The sequence below is a fragment of the Schistocerca nitens genome, chromosome 1, assembly GCF_023898315.1.
Source record: "Schistocerca nitens isolate TAMUIC-IGC-003100 chromosome 1, iqSchNite1.1, whole genome shotgun sequence".
NCBI classification, from domain to species: Eukaryota; Metazoa; Arthropoda; class Insecta; order Orthoptera; family Acrididae; genus Schistocerca; species Schistocerca nitens.
Window position 1 is genome coordinate 889,794,980 of NC_064614.1, and position 20,873 is coordinate 889,815,852.

Here is a 20,873-nt window from a genome sequence, read left to right on the forward strand (position 1 = left end):
TATCACAGTAGATTACTGGATTATTTAAATATCCTCCAGTGATGTCATTACGATTGGGGAACATATGTATAAGTTTTATTGTAATAGTAAACAACGTATTTGATCTGAAGATCTGTACAATTCTCCCCCCCGCCCTGCGTCTGTGTCTTAGACCTTCCTAAAAGTTTACGTCAGGATGATGCCTTGGTGTTAGTGGGAAGTATCCAGATAACCCGAACAGTGTAACACTGTGCCTAGATGTGCTGGCCGTGCACCAAGGCATGTTTAGCCACAGGGTGATCCTCATTACCAACAAACACTGTCTGTCTGTGTCCATTCATGCAAATGGACAGTTTGTTGCTGGTCATTCCCACATAGAAAGCTTCACAGTGTAGGCAGGTCAGTTGGTAAATCACGTGGGTGTAGTTAACCTTTCCTCCAAACCTCTCTCCCAATCCGAAACCTCTGTCCTATGCAAAGGCCTCACCTTCAGCCCTACTGCCAGATTCAACCAAACAGCCCTCGTCAAAGATTTACTGTCCTACACTCGTACTCTCTGCTGGAAATATCACTTTGCCACGAAGAAAAATGATCCTAATCCTACTCCTAATGATCCAACTCCCCAAGACACTATTCAAATTGAACCCTGCCTGGAACATTTCCGTCCTCCGTCACAGCGGGACCCACCTCCTCTTTCTCAAAATCACCTTCTCCTAACCTTTCAGGAATTTCTCACTTCCAGCCTTGCCTCTCAATCCTTCTTAAAAAACCTTAATCCTACTCCCAACATCACCACTGCTGAAGCCCAGGCTATCCGTGATCTGAAGACTGACCAATCCATCGTCATTCTTCTGGCGGACAAGGGTTCCACGACCGTGGTACTTGATCGTCGGGAGTATGTGGCTGAGGGACTGCGTCAGCTTTCAGACAACACTACATACAAAGTTTGCCAAGGTAATCCCATTCCTAATGTCCAGGCGGAGCTACAAGGAATCCTCAGAACCTTAGGCCCCCTACAAAACCTTTCACCTGACTCCATCAACCTCCTGACCCCACCGACACCCTGCACCCCTACCTTCTACCTAAAATTCACAAACCCAATCATCCCGGCCGCCCCATTGTAGCTGGTTACCAAGCCCTCACAGAACATATCTCTGCCTATGTAGATCAACACCTTCAACCCATTGCATGCAGTCTCCCATCCTTCATCAAAGACACCAACCACTTTCTTGAACGCCTGGAATCCTTACCCAATCTGTTACCCCCGGAAACCATCCTTGTAACCATTGATGCCACTTCCTTATACACTAATATTCCGCACGTCCAGGGCCTCGCTGCGATGGAGCACTTCCTTTCACGCCGATCACCTGCCACCCTACCTAAAACCTCTTTCCTCATTACCTTAGCCAGCTTCATCCTGGCTCACAACTTCTTCACTTTCGAAGGCCAGACATACCAACAATTAAAGGGAACAGCCATGGGTACCAGGATGGCCCCCTCGTACGCCAACCTATTTATGGGTCACTTAGAGGAAGCCTTCTTGGTTACCCAGGCCTGCCAACCAAAGTTTGGTACAGATTTATTGATGACATCTTCATGATCTGGACTCACAGTGAAAAAGAACTCCAGAATTTCCTCTCAAACCTCAACTCCTTTGGTTCCATCAGATTCACCTGGTCCTACTCCAGATCTCATGCCACTTTCTTTGATGTTGACCTCCATCTTTCCAATGGCCAGCTTCACACGTCCGTCCACATCAAACCCACCAACAAGCAACAGTACCTCCATTATGACAGCTGCCACCCATTCCACATCAAACGGTCCCTTCCCTACAGCCTAGGTCTTCATGGTAAACGAATCTGCTCCAGTCCGAAATCCCTGAACCATTACACCAACAACCTGAAAACAGCTTTCGCATCCCGCAAGTACCCTCCCGACCTGGTACAGAAGCAAACTACCAGAGCCACTTCCTCATCCCCTCAAACCCAGAACCTCCCACAGAAGAACCCCAAAAGTGCCTCACTTGTGACGGGATACTTTCCGGGACTGGATCAGACTCTGAATGTGGCTCTCCAGCAGGGATACGACTTCCTCAAATCCTGCCCTGAAATGAGATCCATCCTTCATGAAATCCTCCCCACTCCACCAAGAGTGTCTTTCCGCCGTACACCTAACCTTCGTAACCTCTTGGTTCATCCCTATGAAATCCCCAAACCACCTTCACCACCCTCCGGCTCCTACCCTTGTAACCGCCCCCGGTGTAAAACCTGTCCCATGCACCCTGCCACCACCACCTACTCCAGTCCTGTAACCCAGAAGGTGTACACGATCAAAGGCAGAGCCACGTGTGAAAGCACCCACGTGATTTACCAACTGACCTGCCTACACTGTGAAGCTTTCTATGTGGGAATGACCAGCAACAAACGTCCATTCGCATGAATGGACACAGACAGACAGTGTTTGTTGGTAATGAGGATTACTCTGTGGCTAAACATGCCTTGGTGCACGGCCAGCACATCTTGGCACAGTGTTACACCGTTCGGGTTATCTGGATACTTCCCACTAACACCAACCTGTCAGAATTCCGGAGATGGAAACTTGCCCTTCAGTATATCCTCTCTTCTCGTTACCCACCAGGCCTCAACCTCCGCTAATTTATAGTTGCCGCCTCTCATACCTCACCTTTCATTCAACAACATCTTTGCCTCTGTACTTCCGCCTCAACTGACATCTGTGCCCGAACTCTTTGCCTTTACAAATGTCTGCTTGTGACTGTGTATGTGCAGATGGATATGTGTGTGTGTGCGCAAGTGTATACCTGTCCTTTTTTTTTCCCCCTAAGGTAAGTCTTTCCGCTCCCGGCATTGGAATGACTCCTTACCCTCTTCTTTAAAACCCACATCCTTTCGTCTTTCCCTCTCCTTCCCTCTTTCCTGATGAAGCAACCGTTGGTTACGAAAGCTTGAATTTTATGTGTATGTTTGTGTTTGTTTGTGTGTGTATCGACATGCCAGCGCTTTCGTTTGGTAAGTCACATCATCTTTGTTTTATTTAGTTCAATATGTTACTTGTATTTCCTGTCTTGTGTATCGGTGTGACCAGTACAGTTTTCCCGACATAGTTTCATGTAATGAATATCAAATAAGAATTAGGCGATAAAATTTACTGTAAAGAATCACACTCAGATGATAGCTATAAGAATTAATACATCAAATGCTTTGTGGCTGTGTGTAATGTAGATTACAAATTAGAGGTAAAGTTTCTTTAGCAATGACAATTGTGGGGGAATTTTCTTTTCATTGATGTCCTCTTGAAATGGAACATACTTATGTGCTTATCCTTTATCTGTGAGTTCAGGAGAGCACACACAAGCTGCTGGACCAGTCTTTTTCAGTAGCACTAAGTTGTTTCAAATGATTTGTATTAAGGCTTAGGCATATGACTATAAAATGTCAATCTGTTGTTAGGAATCCTTTTACTCATTTCATTGTGAAATGTATTTTCTGTAAATGCATGTCACAGAGCCTGTTTCAGTGTTTTATGTCTTACACAAATCTTAACAAGCCTGACAGAAAAATGTACTCACCTGAAATTCCAATGATTGTTCTGAAGAACACATCAATAAAAAGTTAAAACTGTCCTCAATCCAAAGATTGGTTTGAACATCACAGTGCTTAACTAGGCATGGCCCTGTTGGATTGGTATACCATTGCCTTCCTCTGACCTTTGAACATTTATTTGTAGGAGGACCTGCAGTGTAATGCAGACTCCCAACTATGATGCACCTCAGCATTTTTCATATCAACAAACGTTTCCAGAATGAAGCAATAAGTGATAGACAAAAATCCAAGGATTGACCAGCAATTGATCATGAGATCTTTGGATCTGTAGTCTGGCACTTTGCCACAAAACCACACATCACATTAATATTTCATCACAATGTGTCAGTGGAAACTGGATAGTCAGGTTCTTCTACTGCCTGTACCTGTTCAATAATGAGTTGAAATTTGGCAAGAAATCTGACAAACTCAACTATTAAATGATGCATTTCTACACGGTGAAGTAGTGACTGTGCAATGTTTTTCTGTCACATTTGCAACTAACTCGGGCTTGTCAACAATTGTCTCTTGCGTCTGCACCATCATTTAATCTGTGGTTTCAAGGCATGTATGCAGGCTAGTTCTTTTTAAATGTGTGTTTTTAAGTTTCCGCATGCCTGCAGTAAATTTAGTGCTCCTGGAGCATTATCCCCCACCCCCTCCCAATCTAACCTGTGATACAAAACAGTTAATAGAATATGTGCAACACAAGGGAGATGCTTAGAATTTGATAGTGCAAGTTTCAGATTTATTGCTTGCTCAGTAACAAATGTAGTGTTTTACAAGTCATCCGTAGTGATGACTGCTCCATTTCTATAAATATTTCTTTTTTATCATGTATTACCATTTTTGTGTCCTCACAAGGTGTTTTCATTTCCCCATCCTTGTATATGTACTCTGGCCACAAATCTGCATCAAAAGCAATGCCTATCTCTGAAAGACACTGCTTGAGTTGCAGTGTAAATTTAGCCTTAAATTCCAAAGCAAATTCAGAAATATTGCTGAATATTATTGGAACAAAATGCCATGGATATTCACATGGTCTATTCTTGAGTACCTGGTACAGACTTCAGTATGTTGAGCTAGCTGATACAATTTGTCTTTGTTGACAGAGTTAAATGAGAATGGATCCTGAGTACACAATTCCAAATAAGCATTAGTATGACTCTCTTTCTTTCTTTTGCTGTTGGTAGTGGTAAGGATGTACTTGCTCAGTTTTTCCTGTGGATAACTTGTGCATTTGTGCCTCATTAGCATGGAAGTCAAAGAGCTTGTTTTGTATCAGTAAACGAATTCAGAACTACTACACTGCAGAGATATAAGTGCCATTGAAAATAACTTCACTGTTATGCCTGAGTAAGGACTTGAGGGCCTTTAAAGTATGCTTATGGATCTAACCACTTGCTAGGAGCGAGAAGTATTTTTAAGTTGGCTTTTCGTGCACAGAGATTTATGTCTTTAGTGTGTGTTGAATAGTTATTACACCATGCCAAATGTGAATGCAGTATATTTGATTTTTTGAGACTGTAGTAGCCTTTGGGTGCTTTAGATACTAATTAACTGTGCATTTTAAAAAATTTGTGATAACTTCTTGGCTTCCAAACTTGGTAGGTGAGAAGTCTCATTGTGTTTCAAGCCGTCTTATTTGGCATTTACTTCTAATAGTTAAGATCCAAAGTGAGAATCATCTTTGATTGGCGGATATCACAAAATAATACAGAAATACTAAGTTCAATAGTCTAGTGTATAGATACGAGGATGAAAAAATTGTGGAGGAAATGTTACTGTAATCTTAGGCTAGGTAGTTCAATTCTGATAACTCATGGGGTACTGACACTTTATGAAGCACAAAGACATGTTTTAAAAACCAAGTATCATGTGGGTTGGTTGGTTTATTCGGAGGAGGGGACCAAACAGCGAAGTCATCAATCCCATCGGATTAGGAAAGGACAGGAAAGGAAGGCAGCCATGCCCTTTCAAAGGAACCATCCCACAGTTACCTAAAGCAATTTAGAGAAATCACGGAAAACCTAAATCAGGATGACCGTATGCGGTTTTGAACCGTCGTCCTCCTGAATGCGAGTCCAGTGTGCTAACCACTGCGTCACCTTGCTCGGTATGTCGTGTGGGCACACCAATATTAGTCATAATGTGATACAAGTGCAAGCTGTTAACGCAATTCATTTTCATGCACTAACACATCTTATCCATTTATGATTATTGTGTATGTGTGTGGACATGATAAAATTTTAGTACATGAAATTATTTATGCTGTTCTTTTATCTATAAATTTCTAAATTAAAAATCCTTTGTGAAACAGATTCGTTAAGAAAGAGCATTTTCAATTACATTTGTATGTAACTGTGGTAGCTGTCATTACATCAGGCGGGGTGGTGGGGGGGGTGGGGGGGGGGGGGGTGGAAAATTTTTCATAGAATAATTCATGATTTATTAAATAAAAATATATGGAATGTAGTAATGTTTAGTTTTATTCTAGGCTGTATGTTGCAAATTATCACTCTTATTGAACTGTGATTATTTCCAACAAATTTTACAGGAGAATATGTATGTTGTGAACTACACTGAGATGTACGAAAGATGAAGGAATATGTGCACTGCATGTAATTGCATGGTTCCTTAGTACGAGTAACCTACATATCAGCAGATGCATTGTTTAAATAACATGCCCACTTACATGCAGTGATGCAGTGTTGTGTTAAAAAAGGACCATTTACATACTGAAGGAAGAGAAGCGATATCTGTGGGGGCTGAGTGACTTCTAGTATAGTGAAGATAGGAAAATGATGAATTCATTTCATAATGTGTTTCAGTACAGCATGAAAATGAATGTCACACATTGAGTTCTCTTCTTCTCTTGTTCACCTCTGCCCTGTTCCGCTCCCCACTCTGTAGATGTAGAAGTAGTTAGAGTTTTGTTTAATTGTGATTGACAGAAACTGAATTTATGGTTGTTGATGTCCTGTCAACAACAATACCCTACTTGATGCTAACATGTGGCAGTTTATAAAGGATGCTAAAACATTAAGTGATTATGGCACCACCACTTAATTTTTCTGTGTCTTTTTTGAATTGCCATAACTTTCAAATATCTCACAACATGAAAAAAAGGTCTTACTGGTATGTTCTGTACGATAGGTGTTTCAGCATACGGGCAGCATTGTTGGAACCTCATTCACTGTCACTTATGGTGCAGTTTCATGTGGCGACAGCTGTATGGCTGGTGCAGGTGGCCACTGACGCAACTAATGAGACCGAACGAATATCATTCATGCCAGCCAAGTTGCGAGACATCACCTTTCCATTGCCGGAACAGGTGCCATCAACACTAAGGTTTGTATATGTATATAAATATTTGAAAACTTTCTGTGTAGATGGTTGATTAGTTTATAAGTAATTTGTGTTCTTCGTGATATGGACTATACTAACACCTTTAAAAATAGAACAGAAAAATCCCAAATAAAGGCACCCAAGTGAATTAAAAGACGAATTTCACATGAAGGTACAGTAATGGTGGAATCTTTTAGGAGTTAAGAAGAGAAAGGGAATACAAATTTGAAGCAGTCAGTATGATCAGAAGTGAAGGCAAGTTGACAGATATTGTATTCAGATGCTAGAATAATTAATAATGAAGTTGTGCGTATACTTATTAACTTTATATCTAAAAACAAAGATGATGTGACTTACCAAATGAAAGTGCTGGCAGGTCGACAGACACACAAACAAACTCAAACATACACACAAAATTCAAGCTTTCGCTACAAACTGTTTATTAACTTTCTGAGATAACAGATATATCTTTGGAAATACCTGTGATTTACAAAGATAATAGCAGCTAAAAGAGGTAGGAGAAAGAAAGGTAAATCCATAAGGAGTTACTGGTAAATACAAATCAGTCAAGATGCTTTCAGCAAGGGGAGATTATACTACTGCAACAGCGAATCGAATTGTAGTAGGTGAAAGAGAAATGGCAGGTTGTATTAAACTGTAATGAAGACAAGCAAGTTAATCTTGTTTGCTGGTGCCGAACACATTTTACAAAAAGCAGGTACCCATTTTTCAAATGCAGCCCTGCCAATGCATTGTCCTTTTATGCCTTGTGTATGTGATACTACCGCCACCTGTATTTGTGCATGTTGCTATCCGATTACTTCTGTCACCTCAGTGTAAATCTGAGCCATACATAGTTCCTCTGTGCGCTCCTATCCTGAGCTAAAGGTTTGAACTTCCTCATTGACAAATGACATTACTGTTTCTCTGTCTGGTTTGCTGAACATATCACTCTTTTGCTTGTTATTTGTAATTCACTGTTGCTAAATTTAGGTGACAAAAGTCATGGAATAGCAATATGCACATATACAGATGGCTGTAGTATCGTGTACACAGGGTATAAAAGGCAATGCGTTGGCAGGGCTGTCATTTGTACTCAGATGATTCATGTGCAAAGGTTTGCAATGTGATTATGGGCGCACAACGGGAATTAGATATTGAACACGGAATAGTAGTTGGAGTGAAACACATGGGACATTCTCTTTCAGAACTTGTTAGGGAATTCAGTATTCCGAGATCCACAGCATTGAGAGTGTTTGAGAATACCAAATTTCAGGCATTTCCTCTCACCATGTTAAATGTGGTGACGACGGCCTTCACTTAATGACCGCAAGCAGCAATGTTTGTTTAGAATTTTCAGTGCTAACATCCAAACAACACTGCATGAAATAACTGCAGAAATCAATGTGGTAAGTAAGATGAACATATCCATTAGGGCAGTGTGGGGAAATTTGATGCTAATGGGCTATGGCAGCAGACGATTGATGCGAGCGGCTTCACTAACAGGATGACATCACTTGCAGTGCCGCCTCTCCTGGGCTTGTGACCATATTGGTTGGACCCTAGATGACTGAAAAACTGTGACCTCGTTAGATAAGTCCCAGTTTCAGTTGGTAAGAGTTGGTGATAGGATTTCAGTGTGGCACGGATCTCACGAATCCATGGACCCAAGTTTTTAGCAAGACACTATGCAAGCTAGTGGTGGCTCCATAATAGTGTGGGCTGTGTTGACATGGAATGGACTGGGTCCTCTTGTCCAACTGAACCAATCAGTGACTGGAAATGGTTATGTTCGAATACTTGGAGAGCATTTGCTGCATAATCGATATGATTCAGGCAGTGTAGGAAAAAATCTTACCTTCATAGTCTTGGATTATATTGAATTTAGCATATGTTAAAATGAAGAACTAAGGAAGGAACTCAAATTTTTTCGCTTTCTCCAAAAAAATTTCTACTCCGAGATACAGCCCTCAAAAGATGACAGTGTGCATACCATTTTGAAGATGCAAATTTTAGGAAAAATTTTAAAATGCTGTGTCTCTGGAACAGTTCTAGATATTTTGTTGAGTTTTTTAATTGAAAGATAATTGCTTTATGATTACAAAGAAATCCTCCTTTTGGTCTTACCTGTCGAAGTTCTTTTACTGTAGCGTTCTGAACTTTTTTTTATAATTTATGGAATTTTTTTTCTAAAATATCAATCCATAAAATTTTGATTTTTTTCTATTGATCAGTACCAAATAGTTCTACATTCCCTGAAAAGGAGAGCTTCCACTTTTAGGTTGAACAAGTTTTATAAGCAACTGAAATTTTTGCCATACATAAAACCTGTTTGATAACCACATTATCACATAACAGTATCATAAAAATCAAAACCTAGCCTTATTTAACATAATTTTAGTTTTGAAAGATTAGTAAGTGACTCATTTTTCAAGCATTTTAAATAGTTCCAAAACGTATGTGAAAGGTCCAAAGACTTAAAGGTTTCAGTTTATACAACTTCTATGCACTCTGTCTTGCACTGAAATTAGCCAGTCACTGAACTAAAAATGTGTTCCACTGCTTCAGAATCTTTATTTGATATAGAGTGATGCCTTCCTGTTGAACCAATAGGAACTGGAACACTTACAATCTTCAAAACATTGTGAAAAGGAAGGGAGCACAGCACTGATGGCATTCTTGCTGTCCTTCACCTGGAAACCTATATCCAGCAGCTGGTCCATGCAGGGCATAAAGTTCACTACAGTTTCATTTAAGTCATAACTGGTGTCTATAATCTGCAATCCACCGGTCACAATCATACACACATGCCACAAACATCCCCCTTCTCAGGTCGTGAATCTGAATATTATCCTGCTGTTTCTGAGATGTTGGCTGAATGAACGAAATTTCTTCTTTCTTGCTCTTTAAAGTGTGTGCAATATGAGTTTGCCCATCACTTTGAGTCCAAAAATGTGTCTTCTGACTTTCTTTCACAGGTGTAGTTTGTTTGGACCATTCTTCTTTGGTCTGCTCATGGAATTTTTCGATTTTGTCTTTGGGTAAAAGAATGAGGGCTGTGGATGTGTAAGATTTCATGACTCTCGTAAAATCCTCAGCATTCTTAATCGCAGCTGTATCTGGTCTGGAAAGATATGTTTTGTAGCATGATGCTTTAGCAGGCCACCTACACCATCACAAGGCCCCTACCCGTGACCAGTAGCACTGTATACCCAGTCAGTTGGCACAAGGTGACTTACCCAATTCAAACAGCTGGTAACAATTTTAAAATGAATTGGAGCACCGTCAGAAATAATGATGATCTTCTCTGCCCCTGTTTGCAGTTGGAGAATTTTGTGCATTGCTAGCAAAGCATGTGTCAAATCATGTCCTGTGTCATCACTTATAACTGCAATACTCGTAGTCTTGTTTTGAAAATATGTCACTCCTGTAAAAATTGAAACCTGCTCATTACTCCAAAGATACCCTTGTACTTCTTGTGATAGAATTACAGACCAGTTCTCAGCAAAATCACAGTGAAGCACTAAACATAGTTCTTCAGCCTGTACACACCCTTTCACTTCTGCAATGTGTTGTTGTTGCAGTTTCTTCAGATGCTGGTGTGTTACTGCTTTCACTGACCATTTACGAAGCTCATCAGTGAAACTGTCAAAGGCAACAGTTTTCTTAATTAGTTTATTTTCCTCCCATGTCGCATATGTAGTTTCTGCTAAATTATCTGCTACGCCTTCCAGGCCAAGTGTGTGTAAAGACAGTCCTCCCTTTCCAGGGCAGCCACCACATTCTTGAAACAAACAAGTCTCTCGCATTACGTTACAGACTACTAATGACTTCACACACCCAACCAAGGTTTCATATGTAACGTGCTCCAGTAAGTTCTTCAAAGTTATCACACAAAGTTCAAAATTTGCGGAGTACACACATAAACAGATGTCTGTAGGTGGGTATAGAACTACCCACTTAGGTCATAGTGCATACAGTTTTGATCTTCCAATATGTGAAGTTGTATAGCTGCTTTTATAAATTGCAAAAGTTTCATTAACACTGCGAGTCATGTACCTCTTCACTTTCACAACTTTTTGACCTTCAACTGTTACAGTATAGTGTCTTTTTTCTGGCACTCTGGCGAGAACAGCCCCATTTATCTTCCAGATAAAATGACTGCACTATATGAACTTGAGCTGCTTCTACAGGATGACCATAATAGGGATTTGGTCTTCCAAAGACTCCTTTTACAGACTTCATGTTTCTTGATTTGTCTACCATGTGCTTTGATACTGATGGAACGTAGTTCAAAACTGTTTTCTTTGAAAATGTCTCTGGAATAATAGTTAAAACTTGCACCTTTCACTGTAGGATGCACAATATTCACAGCTAAATTGGTATTTGTGAAAAATTCCTGGCAAAAGGTGCAAGAGAGCTTTGGTTCATTTTCTTCTGAAGATGGAATTTCTACTTTGAAGAACTGTTTTGCTGTAGTGTATTCATCCATAGATTTAGTAATTTCTTTGTGCTTTCTTGATGCGTAGAGCTTATGACTTGACTTCACTGACCATGGTTTCTTAACAGGACTAGCACCTACCTGTGTAGTTGACTGATTCAGGGTATTTAATCCTTCCTCTATTGATGCAAAATCTGCAGCATCTGCACCATGGGAGGCTTCACCTTGTTCAGATAGTATCATTGTTGTTATTCTGTCAAAACATTTAGAACACAAAAAGCCGTCACTGGAAACATCTTCACTTTGAAACAGAGTCTTCAAATGAGAACACTTATTCTCAACCTGAACAAAGTCTGTATTTTTTGTTTGTCTTATATATCACTCTTTTATGGATATGCAAATAGTCAGCACACTTCACTCCCCTGTGACCCCAGTCAGAAGACATTTCAAACAGTCCTTTTCACAACACACACTGCAGCTGTGTCAACTGATAAATTACTCATGAAATCACAGAACTCACTGGATGGTCTCAGATTTCTTAGAAGCCTCTTCAGTAAACAATTTAGCACTGAACAACTACAATACAAACTCCTGCAATGAACATCCACAACAAAGAAACTGACAAGAAACAAGAACAAAGTGTGAGAAATATCTGCAACAATGAAAGTGAAAAGAAATAACTGCAACAAATAAAGTGATAAGAAATAACTGCAACAAAGACAATAGGAATAAACATTGCAACAAAGAAATTAATAAGAAACAACTTCAGTGAAGAGGTTAAAAGAAATAATTTTTCAAAATAAAACCTGTCCAACTTTGAAGTGGATGCTCTCCTTTACAGAGAATGTAGTACTACAAGGTACTAATCAATAGAAGAAAATATAACTTTTCTGGATTGGCATTTGTGGAAAAAAAATCTCTAAACTATAAAAAAAATTCAAAAGGCGACAGTAAAAGAACTTTGAAAGATATGTCAAAATGGAGGATACTACTGTAATCATAAAGCAATTATCTTTCAAATAAAAAAAAAACTAACAAAATATCTAGAACTGTTACAGAGATAAAGCATTTTAAAATTTTTTCCGAAATTTGCATTTTCAAAATGGTGTTCGCAGTGTCATCTTTGGAAGCCAATAACTTGGGTTGGGATTTTTTTTGGACAAAACAAAAAAAAAAAAATGTGTTTCTTACTTACTCCTGAATTTTAACATATGCTATATTCAATAACATCTGAGACTATGAAGGTAACCTCCCTGTCTGAAGTGATTGGATTATGCCAGATGTAATTTTGATGTATGACAATGCGCCATGTCACTGGGCCACAATTCTCTCCAATTGGTTTGAGGAACATTCTGGACAATTCGAGGGAATGATGTGGCCACCCAGGATGCCCGACGTGAATTCCGTCAAACATGTATGGGACATAATCGACAGGTCAGTTCATGTACACAATCGTATACTGGCAACACTTTCACACTTATGGATGACTATAGAGGTAGCATGGCTAGTGGGCAAAAGAGGACCTGACATGATGTTAGGAAGTATCCCATAACACTCGTCACCTCAGTGTATTTCAAAAGTTACTGGTTCCTTGTTGTTGATGTTACCATTAATCCTTTTGCTGCTGTGGGTTTGTGTACACACACTGCTACACCATTTCCCCAGGTGCTGTGTATGTTTATACGAGTGCCATTTGGGTTTTCCTACTGTGCTATGGACATCTGTTTGCGTCCTGAGCAGCCAACCTCTCACTGCTGCGGATGAGTTACTTCCATCTCGCGGTGAATAAAGAAGCTTTGAGTATTTATCATACAACATATGTGCCTCATTGTGTGGTCTCATTTCTAAACACCTTGTTTCGATACACTGAATTGTTTATGAGATATGACGAATGTTAAGACCACATTATTCACGATGCTCAGACATGTGAATGGGTGGGTGGCGCACGACTCTCCATCAGATATGAAACACAATAACTTGAGAATGAAATGAGACATTATTCTGCTCTCAGTTTTAAATAAAATTTTGATGTCTTACCTACATTTCATTCACTGTGATTTATTAGCTATAATCAACCACACAAAAAATTTACACAATGCATTTCTACCTCTATAAACTCTGTAAGTATGATGATAGCAAAAAGAAATTCAGTTCTTTATTGAGTGAAGATATCAGACTGTAAGATGTGCAAAAATCAAATTGGATGATAATTATTTTGTAATTATTTAGAATGCCATCTCTCAACACAGGCATCAGCATTTGGCGAGCAGTACGTCCATAACAAAAGCTGCCCTCAGCATGGAGCGTAGAGAGCACTTTTGTATCAGCAAAAAGGTTTATGCTATTAATTAAAACAGCAAATGCAACTTATCTGAACCTTGGAATTTTGACCTCAAACTTCAACTGAGATACCTAAATACCTTCAAAATGTTCTTTCAGCATAGTGTCATAAAACAAGTTGTACTGTGCTCTCATATCAGACCTGATAGGATTAGTCATGGAAGCTATCCCCCACCAAACTATTATGTCACTGTGGATAATAAATATTAGTAATGTTGGGCATAATTTCTAGAAAGGAAACCAAAAGTGAAAGCTCAGATCACCTATTGAGAACTGATGGAGTAAGTATAAGTGAAATAGTTGGTACGAAAAGAGATGGATAATTTCAAGCTTTTTTATGTTTTCAAAAGCGTATGTCACAGTACATCAGAACCAACATTTATTGTCTCAATATTTACATTGTGGTGAGCAAAGATCCTTCCATCTTATTGATTAGATGTAAATCAAATGCTTGAAATTGATTGTACATTGAAAAAAAGGTGTGGAGAATTCAACAGAACTGTGTCACAACCTTCCACAAAACTCTTTTTGAGTACTCACTTGTCTTCAGTTCCACTATTTGGATCTATAACCGTGTACTTCAGATTTAGCAAACAGCAGTGACAGTGTAGATTCAAAAAAAGCTGAGTCCTTGAATAGAATGAACTGGGCCTATCCAAGATTAACTATAGATGTATGTATACACATATATTTTTTTCCTTGCAGGGGTTGAGAGAGAAGAATTGCAAAACCATAATGCATAATTCAGAATGGGAAAGTACACTGTTATTAAGGTAGTTGTCAAAAGATGGATATGTTGTGAATTTATGTCATGCATAAGGCTGGTAGATGTGGAGTGAGAAGGCATGGGGGAGGATTGGGGGGGGGGGGGGGGGAGAGAGAGAGAGAGAGAGAGAGAGAGAGAACTACTATATTTTTAGGACAACCATTACTTATGTTGATAACAGTGAACTTTATAATATGGGCATCTGCAGCTAAAGGTATGCATTCTTGAAAAATAAACCACAAGCAGCCATTGTAGGATCCTTTAATAGTACTACCAGTTTCACAACAAGAGAATTGCATCTTCATGTACATTTATTTTCAGATCATTTACGGTCAAAAGTTGAATGCATTGGATGTCTCATCATCCCAGTCAGATCATATTAATTCGTCAAAATAGTGACAAAAGTCAAAAATTAAAACAGGCGGGATAAAGAAGGTGGTCATAGAATGGATTTGGGTCAGAATGGATCTGATACATTTTGGTGAGAACCGTCATGGATGGATGCTGGTGGTATACTGAATGTATATGTGAGCACTATTGACATATTCGCTAAGTATTTTGCCAAGATTCACCCATGACGGTTCTCGCCAACTTGTATCAGATCCGTTCTGAGCTGACTTCCTCCTGTGGTCATCTTCTTCATCCTGCCTGTTTTAATAGTTAACTTTTCGTCACTCTCTTGACAAATTAATACAATGTGACTGGGAATGATCGGATGTCTGATGCACTCAACTTTTGCCTGTAAATGATCTGAAAATAAATGTGTCTGAAGATGCAACTCTAATGTTGTGAAACTGGTAGAGTTGTTAAAGAATCTTACGACAGCTGTTTGCAGTTTATTTTTCAAGAACTTACATTGGTGTTAATACTGTAGCTATCATTATGTGTAATCTCTACTTTGTTTCATGGCACTTGAGTTATTCTCTTCTCTTGGTGGCCCATTACAGCTGTGTTCCTGAATTTCTGATTGAGAATACTGTTGGATTTCTAAGTTTCTTACGGCGATTTAGTCCAAGAACACTGGAAGAGCAAGGATTTGATTTTTTGAGTCCAATATTAACAGAGGTATTAGTGTTTATGGGGTCTCAGCAAAGGATGCGTAATCCTCATTTAAGGGCACGATTGGCAGAGTGTTTAGAGTCACTACTTCCTCATCATAAAGAGAATCCAGCTTTCAGCACCAGTTCATATGGAGGATTTTTTCGTGAACGCCTTTTTAAAGAACATCCTCATCGTAATCAGGTAAATAGTGATCTTTTTAATGTATATTTGTGTATAGCGAGCTGGTAGATCTGTACTCTGTTGTTGATTTAATTTTCTTCTGTACATTCAGATAGTGCGCAGTCTTCTAGAAGTTTTTGTGGCAATTGAAATGACAGGTCAGAGTGTTGCTTTTGAACAGAAATTCAATTACAGACGTCCTATGTATGTTGTAATGGATTATTTATGGCAAATTGAAGAGCACAAGGACTGTTTCAGGCAAGTATAGCAAATTATGAGAAATGGAACATATATAACACAGTGATATTATTCAAATTGACACAGAAAAAATAAAGAAAGAAATTACTGTACACATTTGGTGTACACTATAATTGTTTTGCTCCTCAATACAACTATAAAATAGAATAGAATAGAATAAAATAAAATAAAATAAAGGTCTCTAACACACCAAATATGAGAACTTCATGTTAATATTCCAGTTAGAAATAAAGAAGAAATCTCAGTTTTTTCTTTCGTTTTTGAGCAAAAAGGAAAACCAGAGATTGGAAATCCTGGTTGAGGGTAGGATTTTATAGCAACTTTCTGTTTATTACTTACACCTCTTATTATGAAATACTGTATCCAAAATTATTAAGAAATCTCACAGATGAGTAACAACTGTGAGACTGTTTACTATGTGTATGTTCTCTGTAAATCTTTCCTTTCTGCTCCCCCTCCCCAATTCATATTCATCTCGTCCTGAATTTTTCGCCAGAGCTTAGTAGTGGCGATCCTCCAAGGTTGCTACAAAAACTCTTTAATTGCCTTCTTTTACTTATTTTTCTTTGTACACAATGAAATTAGTAGCAAAAATAAATATGGTATTGATTGTTTCTTACTGTGTCACTTCTCTCTGAAAAAAATAAAGAAATGATTAATTGCAAGCAGTATTATGTAGTGGTCCCCCCGATATTACCATCAAAACTGAGTATGTGGTACAGTATTACTTTTGACTGCTGTGACACCACCACTCAGATTGCATTGATCCTCAGGCGCACTCTCTGATGGAGCCGTGCTAGACTCTGGCATATTAGCCAGTCCAGGGTTGAGATAAGCAGTTAGTGAGTGCATACTACAAATATTTTCATTTTGGCTATGGTAGTGTTGTGGTTGATTCCATTTGTAATCTATGGAACTCACACATGTCTTGGACTTGTTTTTGCTTGGCAATACAGACTTTAAGATAGCTTGCACTGTTCCTATAGAATCTTATATCTCGTGTTATGAGTAAACATCCTTTTTTGTTTAAGTAGATTGCCTTTTTTACAAAAGTGGCATCTGCATATCGGCCTTTGAACAATATTGTGAGAATATGGGTTTTAAACCAGGAAACATTTACAGCTACTCCTGGCACAAACCATCCAATGTTATAAGGAGCTGACAACAGCTGTTACAGGCAGTGCAAGTGTGAACGAATGTGGAAGGGACGTCTCCCATGTCACTCATGTTTACGACCTTTCCACCGCTTAACATGAAAAATGGGGCACTTACTGCTGATGACTGTAAATGTATTTTCAGCTTGTCAAATTCCTGACTCTGAGAGACAAAAAACACGTACTTGTCTGGTATCCCAGAACTGTGCCATCTGATACAAAAATTAGAGGCTTCAGTGACTTCTGCAGAACTTAAGATGCCTAGATGTTGGAAGAACAGTTTTCAAAAAAGCACATGTCATTGCAGCCATCCTACAAGGATTAAGTACGAAACACAATTTTAAATGTTCATGAGGGCAGGATTATGCAGACACACTAATCAGGGATCTTATGATGTGACTTACATCGACTCAGAAGTGAGGAACCGTGTGTTGAGGAAATCAGATCAGTCACTAATGAAAGTTATATTAATAGCTCATGGCCACGAAACTACCCATGCAGCTCAGAGTTTGTTTTTGATGGAAGAAGACATTGTGGCCATGAACACTCTGGCACTGGTTATATAAGGTGTCCTGTCACCACTTATGGGACTCCCAACTGCTCTGTGATCTTGTGAACAACCACACTAGTGACGAAGGGCCACATCAGAAGCTGTGTCACCACATGGCTGTAAACATTGTTCCCTTCACCTCACATTCAGTGAGTGCTCTGCAAGAGGTATGTTGTAGCGGTTCCCATGCAGATAAGCTGCAACCTGTGGAAGTGAACCAAGTTAGCGAACAATATATGAAGATGCTGACTTCTCAAAATGCAGCCTAGAAACTGTGCGTGGACACATTCCTAGGGTAACATCTTGTGAAATTACTTTTGGACATCGGTGCTTCAGTGTCATTTCTAAACCAATCTACAAATACCTACTTAAATTTAGGCTCACTACCATTGCAAGCACTGGAGATAAATCTTTGGACATATGGATGTAATCATATGCCAGGAAACTTTTCCAGTTTTACTTACTTATAAGCAGGCCACTCAGCCAGTAAAGTTTTTGGTGGTAGCTGACCCAAAGGGAACAATTTTGTTGGGAATGGACTCTTTCCACACTTCTGGATTTACCATTCATGGAACAGTGCATGCTATGCAATCCAAAGGGCCTAGTGCTGTCTTAAATACTCTCTGTAATAAATGTAGCCAAATTTTCTCACCTGGACTGGGGAAGACTACTGATTTTGAAGCTCATTTACTCGTTAAGTGATGGCGGCAGCATGGAGAGCTGGACAGGCTCATTCATGAAGACTTATTAACGCTTGTTCCCCATAGTTATTGGGATTGGGCAACTCCCCTAATAACATTATGCAAACCCAACAAACCTTGAGACTTTGAGGCAATTTCAAAGCAACAATCAATACACATGCTGAAGTGGAAATTTATCATCTACTGTTCCCGAATGAACACATTGCAAAAGTAGGTCAAGGTACTGGCTGGTTATAATTAAAGTGCAGCCACTCAGGGAGGTCCAGTGTGGGCTGTAGTTATTATATGGCAGGAAACCTTCATAGATATGCCGATGCATTAATGCAGAAGCAATTTACACTGGAAAGAAATTAGTTCCAGTTTTCGCCACAAGGGGCAAATCTGACACTGTGCACTGTTTGTACGATGGTATGACATCCACAGTGTCATATGGCAAGCCCTAATGTGAGTAGTATTGCTATCGAGAAGAGACTTTGTGCTGTGAGTGAAACTGTTTTATGAACTGCATCAATCACAGTGGTGCATTGAGAGATTATCGGTGACTGAAAGTTCTGAGGAGAGGTCTGATATCATTAAATGGTTTAAAGAAGATGTTAATGAAATTCGAAAACTCAGACGAGTTTGGTGTGGCACCTGGCAGAGAAGGGCGGTCTATCCTGGTGAAAGTTATTAACGAGGTTACTTTTGCTGTAACTGACCATACCACACATGCCCTGGGTAGTACTAGTGCTCGTCTATTGATATGAGAATTGTCATTCCCATGGTGAACAGTACAGAAAGTTTTGCAGTCCCTTTTTACCCTGGTGCCCGTACAAGAAGCAGACAGTGCAGCAAGTGAAACTTCATGAGCCACAGCAACGTTCTGAATTTACTCTTTGGTTTCTGGCATGGATCAGAGTTGACAAATGGCTGGGCACTATTCAATGGAGTGGCGAGGCATATTTTCCGCTACAGGTTGCAGTGAATACACAGAGCTGCAGAATTTGGTGTACTGTTAAACCACACCAGAGAGCCATTGCACTCGCTGTATGTGACTGTGTGGTGTGGATTCACAAGCACCTTTATCCTTGGTCTGTTTTTCTTTGAGGAGAATACACTCAGAGGGCCTGTCATGTGTACCGTGACATCTGCACATTATCAAGACCTCCTTATACACCATGCAATTCCTGCTTTGGAAGAGTGCAGCTGTGTGGAAACCACTGTTAGCATGCAAGATGGTGCAACATCTCATGTCACTTGCCCAGTGAAAGATCTGCTTAATGCTGCCTTCCATGAATATGTTATCTCCAGAAGTTTTTCAGGAGCATGGCCTGCAAGGTCACTTGATCTGAATCTATGTGACTTTTGGCTCTGCAGATATCTAAAAGAACACTTTTACCTGGGACACGTTCAGTCTCTACATGATCTGAAAGCCAGTTTACTGGAATATGTTGTTCAGATTCCATCGGAACTGCTGCAAGCGATTGTTGATCATTCCATTTTATGGATGCATCATCTCGTCAATGTCTCTGATGCTCATATTGAACAAAATGTGTAAGCAGCGGTTAATAAGAAAATCACCATTATGCCTTTTTCAATTGTTTGATCTTTTCTGCCCATGTCCTGTTCATAATCCATTAGATATGAAAACATTTCTGTATATCTTTCTTGCATTCAGAACGCTAGATTAACACCTGGCAGCCAAATTTGGAATTTACAGCATAATTCAGTTCCACGTTGCATTAGAATATTTGCTAAGTTTTACTGCCACACGATAATTACGGCCTACACTGGACCTCTGTAAGTAGCTGCACTTTAATTAATCACTCAGTACTTTATTCAGTAAAAATGAAATCCCCGTGCATGCTGCATCACAAACTTATCAGTGCTAAATGCACCACAAGGCATTTACCATTATAATTGGTTACTTTTTGGAGTCTCTACAGCCCCTGCCATATTTCAGTATTTTATGGGTCAACTACTGCAGGAATTCCCAACTATGACTATCTTTTGATCACAACTGCAATTGCAGAGGATCGCCTTCACAATCTAGAGCTACTGTGCCAGAACTGGCAGCAGGAAGAGGACTTTAATGCAATATGTACAAAATGTTCTTTCGTGCAACCTTCTTTGACGTTTTTATGGTTCAAATTCCCAGAATATGGAACGAAACTAGTGAAGGATTACATTGCTGTGATTGGTACACTGCAGCCCTCTGCAGACATCAAAGACTTACAAATTTTATGGGGAAGGTCCACTATTATGGCTGATTCATTCTAAACCTAGCATAACTCTCTTACCCATCGAAACAGCTATGGCACCAAGACGCGTGTTTCAAATGGTTCTCTGGCTCTCAAAAAGCTTTCCAGTCTTTAAAATATTGCCTTAAGTGGATACCATGTTTAATGATGTACACTCCTGGTTGCCTCTGATAACAGCCACTGATGCATTCCTCCAGAGTAGATTGTACCAACACTGTCCCTTGGGGCACAGGCCCTGTTGGTGCCTCTCAGTTTGTTCGCAGGCAGGCGGAGCTA

At 39.6% G+C, this 20,873-nt stretch overlaps 1 protein-coding gene across 1 annotated transcript in view; it reads left to right on the forward strand.

Moving 5' to 3' along the window:
- The window catches only part of LOC126191735 (ubiquitin conjugation factor E4 A), a 116,008-nt gene that overhangs the window by 20,758 nt on the left and 74,377 nt on the right, over positions 1 to 20,873 (forward strand). The window contains exons 2-4 of the mRNA XM_049932548.1: positions 6,735 to 6,929; positions 15,421 to 15,715; positions 15,807 to 15,956. Of these exons, the coding sequence (XP_049788505.1) occupies positions 6,735 to 6,929; positions 15,421 to 15,715; positions 15,807 to 15,956 (640 nt within the window). The remainder of the gene's footprint in view (positions 1 to 6,734; positions 6,930 to 15,420; positions 15,716 to 15,806; positions 15,957 to 20,873) is intronic.